This window comes from Lagopus leucura, unplaced genomic scaffold (genome assembly GCF_019238085.1).
Source record: "Lagopus leucura isolate 7727_CA_CO unplaced genomic scaffold, USGS_WTPT01 Super-Scaffold_100159, whole genome shotgun sequence".
NCBI lineage: Eukaryota > Metazoa > Chordata > Aves > Galliformes > Phasianidae > Lagopus > Lagopus leucura.
Genome location: NW_024962335.1, coordinates 14,106,014 through 14,113,784, shown reverse-complemented (window position 1 = coordinate 14,113,784; position 7,771 = coordinate 14,106,014). Strand labels below are relative to the sequence as shown.

Sequence of the window (7,771 nt, the reverse complement as noted above, 5' to 3'; positions counted from 1 at the left end):
AAGGAAAGAGAAAAAGAAAAGGAAAGAGAAAAAGAAAAGGAAAGAGATAAAGAAAGAGAAAAAGAAAAAGAAAAAGAAAAAGAAAGAGAAAAAGAAAAAGAAAAGGAAAGAGAAAGAGAAAAAGAAAAGGAAAGAGAAAAGGAAAGAGAAAAAGAAAGGGACAGAGAAAGAGAAAAAGTAAGGAAAAACTAGGGGAACTATAAATTGGGTGTTGGGTACTGTTAAATTACACATTGTTACAAGGACGTGTTAAATTGAAGATTGAGTAATTTCAGCATTGACATCACAGCATATTTGGTGGAAATGTTTCCACTACTGTGTTCCAAGCTTTTAGCAGAAGGAGTATTAATTATTGTTTCTTTGTTTTGTGACATAGGCAGTCTTTAGCCAATATAGTTCCTCTGAAAATGTTATATTTTATATACTTGGTACAGGTTATGTTACCACTGCATCATTTGTTAAGGTAGCTGGTTCTAGCTATTACCAGTAGAATTCTGAGCTGTTCTGGCTGTCATGTAATCCATCATGACAGTTCTTATAGGAAGGAACTAAGTTGTAAGCTCAAATACTGAAGTTATTTATCCATTTATTGGAGTATGTCTAAGATTTCCAGTCAGAATAATTTTCAATGTATATATATGGATAGACAGGGAGAAGAAATTTTTGTACATCTGCACAGACAAATGTTGCTTTGTGTCAACAAATGGGCAGACACAGCCCAAATTTACTCAGCTATTCTGCTTTATGTGTAAACTTTCCTTTGATCAGAGCCTGACAACTGCTTATGCATCTGTTATCGGTGTACTTGTACAGACAATTTTCCTGAAAGTATGAAGTAATTAGTAAGAATCATTTAGAAGGAACAAAACATGAACATTGAAATTGAACAAAAACTGAACTGCTTTGACAGATCCACGTTGGTACAGTGGGACAGTTGTGGGTTTTTTTCAATTGTAAAACTGAGATATGTTTACAGTTATTTGTTGCTCCTGGATTTAGAATAGCAACAATTTTGACTTAGGAATGTGATGCATCAATAGTTGTTGCAGAACAAGTCTTCCATTAAAACTGGTTCTGGCCAGTTCCTATTGCTTTCAAAACTGCTAAATTTGGCCACAACATGTAAAACATGGCTATTTTATCTTCCTTATCCAATCACTGTGTCTTTCTTTAAGTCTTTGATAAATGTCAAATTATTAATAAAGTTGAGTATGTCTTTTTATAATTAAAAACCTTTGTTTCCTTTTTTCTTCCGTCCAGCCAAAGAAGAAAAACATGTCTGCCTATCAAGTGTTCTGTAAGGAATATCGTACCAATATTGTGTCTGAGCACCCTGGGATAGGTGAGAGAAAAGCGTAGCTTCTCTTCTCTTCTCTTCTCTTCATTATACATCAGTCTAATTAATTAGCAGGACATACCTTCTCTTTCATACTAACCTCTGATTTTTTGAGGCAGTAAAAAGGGCAGAAATTGATTTTATGATTTGCTTCATTGTATTTTAACCAAGCTGTGAATCTGGATGAAGAAATTTCCTACTCTTTTCTTTCATTTACTTAAAGAGTTGTTTTCTTTGTGTTATTTTTCTGCATACTCATGTGTGATCTTGTATTTCCTGAGTCATTGACAGTAAGGAAATGCACAGTGGAAATCATTTTTAGATCCATTAGTGTGGAAAAGGGATTACTTTCTAAATGTGTGTGCATAGGCCAGTTTTTCACACTGTTGAAATTCACATAAATTCCCTGTATCCTTACCATGATTTTATCCTTTAATCTATTTTGAGCATTTCTATTTTTCCTCCTAACAGATTTCGGAGACCTTAGTAAAAAGCTGGCAGAAGTTTGGAAGCAGCTACCTGACAAGGATAAACTGGTAAGTGCATGTGAGATGTTTCTGTGAAATGATTGTTGTAAACTAGGTGCTTAGGTCAGAACACAGCGGTGTTTTTGCTCAATACCTTAAAAAAAATGTTACCTCTGTCCCCAAACTGTGGGAAAATTGATGATTTTGCCTGTGTGCTCATAAAAGCATCCATTTACTTCTCGTGGCATTGCTTCACCAGTTGGCTACGTAATGTTATTCTACCCTGAGGTCTTGGCATCAGGTAAACTAATTATCGAACATTGTCAATATGTTTTTATACCATGGTAATTGCAGATCTGGAAACAAAAAGCTCAGTATCTGCAACACAAGCAAAATAAAGCAGAGGCCACCACTGTGAAGAGAAAGGCATCATCTTCAGATGGGGCTCCAAAAATAAAAGGTAATTGCCACACTTTATTTGCTCTACTTGTCGGGTTTATTTTGGAGTGGGGAAGCTGGTGTCTTTACATTTAACTCATCATGTCACTCAACAACGGTGTTTCTTCAAGAGCAAGAATGATATCAGCACTTTTCAAAAAGTCTAGTTAGTAGAATGGTATTGGTTTTAGCAATTCAGGAATTGAAACATGAAGAACTCAGGGAAGTTCTAGTGGGAATATCTTGCTGCAATATGAAAAAGGGTTGTTCTTGCTTTGGCATCTCCGTTTACCTCATCTGCCAAAACTATCAAATCACACTCAGCTGAGGTACTTGCTTTGCATGGCAGTGAAGGCAGGCTCTGTTCTCCAAAGGTCCACATAACTATTAAACATCTAATACCTTTGATATTTGATCTTCAGGAAGTAAATAGGCTTCTAGGTAAAAGAGTCAAAGTAGATAATACAGAATTTTAATTCCTGTGTTTCCAGCTTCTCCACCAGGAGCCATTTCCCCTCATAAGAAATCTCCCACCAGCACTGTAGTGTTGCCTTCCTCACCAGCCAAAGCCCCTGAGACTGAGCCTATAGATGTAGCTGCACACTTGCAGTTGCTGGGTGAATCTCTGAGCCTCATTGGACACAGACTGCAGGAAACAGAGGTGAGTTTGTCCCCAACAGTGATGTCACACCATCATACATAGGACTGGAGGGATTATTCTTTTTGTCTCAAGCCTTTAGGAAAGGAAAAAAAAACCATCAGAGAAGGCCTTTACCAATATGTTTTAGCATGCCCTGTTGTTTTCTCCTAGTATCATGCTCCCAGTGCTTTCATTAGCCACTACTATGATTTCAGCTTATATGCTAATGTAGGAGATGTCATATTTTCCAGTGGTTTCCTAATGTTAGATGATAGTAATTGTCTGCATACCTGCACACACACACACACACACACACAGAGGTTTAGAACTCAGCCTAGCTTGTAAGCAGAAGACATATTTGGCTAAAATAACAAATATCAGTGAATTTTATGGCTAACAAGGTCATCTCACTGTGCTTTTTTGTTTTGACAGCAATAAAATAGATGTTACTGCATTTTGTTTCTGCTACGACCTCATTGAGGTTATTCTTCAGAAGAACAAATGGAGTAAAAATCAATCCCTTTACAGAATTGCATGCAAACACATTCCCTTTTTGAAAGTATATTGATAACTAAAGCATTTTTACAGACTTACCATTTCTTTAGGCTTCAATAATAAAACATTATTGCCTCTAGCTAATATAGTAGAAGGTACAAAATGGAAAGGAAATTACATGGCGTAAACTGTGGAACTAAAATTGTACACAAAACTGACAACTTTCTAACATTTTCTGCTGTTCCTACATCAGAATGTTGCCTATTGAATTCTTGATATTTTTTTTTCTTTTTCTGAGCTAACAGACTCTCTGTGAAGTGCTTTGCATTGTTTTGTAGGCATGTAAATAATGGAAGTGAACTAGGGAAGCTCAGTAATGAAGATTGTGTGAATGAGAATCAACATAGTTGTGAAGGATCCACAATTTCCGCTATTTGCCCCTATCCGGTTTTTCTTTCCTTACTTCCAGGGAATGGTGGCTGTTTCAGGAAGTTTGTCAGTACTTCTGGATTCTATCCTCTGTGCTTTGGGGCCGTTAGCATGTCTGACTACACAACTACCTGAGTTGAATGGCTGCCCTAAGCATGTTTTGGTAAGTTTCTTGTGGTTATTTCCATTCTAGCCCTGTTAATTTCAGTAGAGACCAGCTACACTTTTCTGATGAATCAATGAATACAATTAAAATTCCAGTGCAATAAGAAAGTTTTATTGGTCAAGCATTTTTAGTGAGGGATATCTCTTGAAATTCTTTGAGGTGTCAGTGTTGCAGGGTATTGTACAACATTGCATTGTTCTTTTTTTTTTTTTTCCACTGGGAACTGACCTAATATTTGTTCCTTTGTTTGCAGTGCATATAGGTCCTGTTTTAATGGCTGAATCAATTTATCTAAATCAAATAAAAGCACCTGTACACATAACAATTATTTTTGAAAGCTCTAATTTTCCTTAAAAATATAAAAAGCATCTTCCAGCTGCTTTGTATTATTCATACATCCCCTTTTGAGTTGGCAATGTAGAAAATAACGTGATCTCCATTAAGATTCCTTATGTGACTGAGTAGGGCCTCTCACATGTAGCTGTTTCCTTATCCAAGGAAAGGAAAATAGTTTCTGTTTGAAGGAGCTGGGTAGCAACAGGTTCTTTTCCATATTACAATTGCAACTGAGCCCTGATTTAGCAACAGCTTGTGACCTCACTGTGGCACAGTGTGGACATAGATGTAGATGGCAGCACTATAAACTGAATCAGAAGTTGTACCTCCAGCAGGAGACATGAATAAATAATAAAGTAGAGCAAATATGAAAAATAAGTTTGTAGTCTGCAAAAGCTGAGAGACTGGAATAATATCTGGAATCTGGACAAGAGAATAACAAAAATGGGACGTGAATTAGCATGTTCTGACGGGACAGCCCAATCAGTGATTCATTTTATGAAACTGTTAACAACAAGAACAGATCTGAGAGCTTAGGCTGTGAGCTCCTACAAACTGGCTGTCTATGCAGAAGCTGAGTCAACGGGGTGTTCCCATTATAAGCCATGGAAAAACATCCAATTCTTTTCTCCTTGCTTGCCAATTTAGAACGTTACACCCGTTTTTCACGTGACTAATGGCTCGTATCTTGGAAAGTTGATCACTTTGTTGTTACAAAGGGCAATGATGCTGCAGGTAGATTAAGGCACTGACCTGTCACTTTGGAAAGCTGGTATTCAAACTTGATAAGAAAGAAATTATTCGGATTTTTACAGTCAGGTATATAAAGAGAGTGCTATCTTAAGAGGAGTAAAATTGTGGTCATGGTGCACGTAGTATGCAGTTTATCTTTTCGGTCAGTAGGTGGCACTGTTGAATTTTAGAATCACCCTTGGTACAGATCCAGTTCTCCGTCTTCAGCAATTAAAAGGCAATTGTTCTTAGGGCCTTCAGCCACCTAACCATAGATCTGAGGTTACTGAAATACTACATTTGAAGAACATACAGATAATATAGTGATTGGTGTTGTTTTCGGATGTGTAAAAAAAGGACTCAATCTCAGAATTCTATTAAATTTGCAGGAAAGACTGGAGGGACACTTCTTTTTCCCTTCTGACACCCTGCTAGTAGGTGTTTTTTCTCTTATACACTGCAGTATGTCTTAAAGGATTTGTGAGTATAATGGCAGGGATTTTTGGTGGAGTTTTTTTGCTTGTTTTTTTCACATTGTACAACTTTGATCACTTAAGTACTTCACCACATCTTCCATGTGGTTGATGTGATGTAGCCAGTGTGGTTTGTTTCAACTTGAAAGGTAGAGCTTAAGGTTCTTTAGGAAGAAATCACTCGAGGAAAGCCACAAGCATTTTGTTGCCAAGTGCTTCCAAGTACTAAGGCTACCTTTGTGCTTAGTTCTAAGTTTTCAAATATGTGACAGTAAGCCAGTAATAAGGTAGTGGTAGGCTAGTGATGATTTATCACTTTGGTTGTCTCTTGATACGGTGACTTGTAAGACAAATGAATGTGCTTAGTACCCTCATCTGTGTCATTTTGGGGATTTTGAGTCACTGCTGGACATTAAAATGTTGTGTTTTTTTTCCCAGTCAAACACACTAGACAACATCGCTTACATCATGCCTGGACTTTGATGGGAAAGGATCCTGGGATTTACTCAACTTCTGCGTGCACTGACCTGTGTGCACGTGCGTTACACCGGCACTCCCCAGGGGCTCCACATGTAGTGTTTTTGAAGTTTTATATATATATATTACATGCATAGGATTGTATTTTATGAAAAGTTGTAAAGCTGAGAGAACCATAATCTCTTGGTGGATGAAATGTGATCCGATATGGAAATATTTGTCAAAAGAATTCAGAAAGATTTTGAGATATTAGCCTTAAATACAGATCCTTTAATGGGGGAAGCAGCCAGAGAACGTACTTTTGGATGTAAGGAAAAACATGCAACTGTGAGAGCAGTCATTGAAACAGGTAGCCCAGAGAGGTTGTTGAATCTCCATCCTTGAAGATGGAGCTTTCTCTAGCTGAACTTACTTTAGAAGCAGGGGTTGGATGGTTTGGTTAAACCCTTTACGAGTATTCTGTGAGCCGGTAGAGATGGTAGAATATTTTGGATCAAGGAATGGAACTGAACTCATCACCAGCCCCATTTCTGTTCTTGAGTTTAAAATCTGCTTGAGGGGAAAGCTGGATAGCTGAGCAAGGATACAGAGAGCTTTGCCTCTTGATCACATCTTCTAAGCCCACTCTTCAGTCAGTAAATAGCTGAAAGTTGTCAGCGTCAGCTCACCGGTCTAGTAGCTGGCATTTGAAATGAAGTTGAAGATAACAATTTAATCTTTTCTTGTGGACGTGCACCCAAGTCATCCCTAGTTTGATGTATCAACAGACTTTCTTGGCTTCAGAGAACAAACTTCCTGCTGATTTTTCCAGGGCGTGGTCAGCCTGCTTTGATGGAGAGCGATAGCAAATGGGAAAATAATTGATTGAAAACTTTGATTTCTGAGACTGCTGACCCCCCTCTCTTTCACCAGCAGTGTTGAAAGAGCCACGGTGCTGCTGTGGGATGGTGGCTGATTGCCAGTTAGAAGCAGTTACAGCTGACCAAGGCACATGTGTGTTGACAGGACTGGTCCCCCTTTCCTGCCACGTGCTCAGTGTTTGGCTTTCCGCTCCTCTAGAAGAGCTGTAGGAAAGCACCTGATTTTCATATAGGCTTTTGTGTGTCTATATGTGTTTACGTGGTGTTCATATCATATGTATTTAACTTTTACCGATATCTAACAGATTTTAATTTATCCTGTACATTACTGTGTACATATATATATGTATATATACATAATTTAAGAGCAGAAATCCCTCCCTCGACAAGCAGTGGGATCAGGTTCACCTCACCGCTCTTCCTGCAGGAATCAGCTGTGTGTGCAGCACTACACATCGGCAGCACGTGGGTAAAACTGTGAGCATTTGCAGACATAGGCTGGCTTGCGAAGCTGAGTTTTCCTCCAGCACCTCCAGCCTCATAGCCAGGTGCTCTGACTCTCACATCTGTGTTCTTGACCTGAGCCTCCGACCCAGGCAGACACATTTTAACGCAAAGGGACAGAGGAATCCTCTTCAGCTTTGTCTTCTCTACAACGGAAACCTCCTGGAGAGCGACAAACTGCACCCAACCCCGCTGTATTGTATTTGTATTTAAAATTTGTACACTTTGTATAATCTGTATCTTGTGGTATTTGGTACTAGAGGGAAAACTTTGGCAAGACTTAGCAGTTTTTATATTTTTGTTATTTCCTTGCCGTTTGATCCAGACGCCCTTACAACACCAACCTTTTTGTACTGTCCTGACAATATAATTTCTTTTTTAACGCTTGGAGTGCTCTCATCCATTTGCGGCGCACATT

At 38.4% G+C, this 7,771-nt stretch overlaps 1 protein-coding gene across 3 annotated transcripts in view; it reads left to right on the top strand.

Moving 5' to 3' along the window:
* Positions 1-7,735, top strand: part of HMGXB4 (HMG-box containing 4) — a 14,266-nt gene extending 6,531 nt beyond the window's left edge. For all 3 annotated transcript variants that reach the window (XM_042890231.1, XM_042890232.1, XM_042890230.1), the window contains 7 exons: positions 1-177; positions 1,261-1,342; positions 1,808-1,872; positions 2,158-2,263; positions 2,733-2,902; positions 3,846-3,968; positions 5,951-7,735. The exon at positions 1-177 is cut by the window's left edge and continues 1,076 nt beyond it. In XM_042890231.1, coding sequence (XP_042746165.1) covers positions 1-177; positions 1,261-1,342; positions 1,808-1,872; positions 2,158-2,263; positions 2,733-2,902; positions 3,846-3,968; positions 5,951-5,995 — 768 coding nt within the window. In that variant the 3' untranslated portion in view covers positions 5,996-7,735. The remainder of the gene's footprint in view (positions 178-1,260; positions 1,343-1,807; positions 1,873-2,157; positions 2,264-2,732; positions 2,903-3,845; positions 3,969-5,950) is intronic.
* Positions 7,736-7,771: the final 36 nt, after the last annotated feature.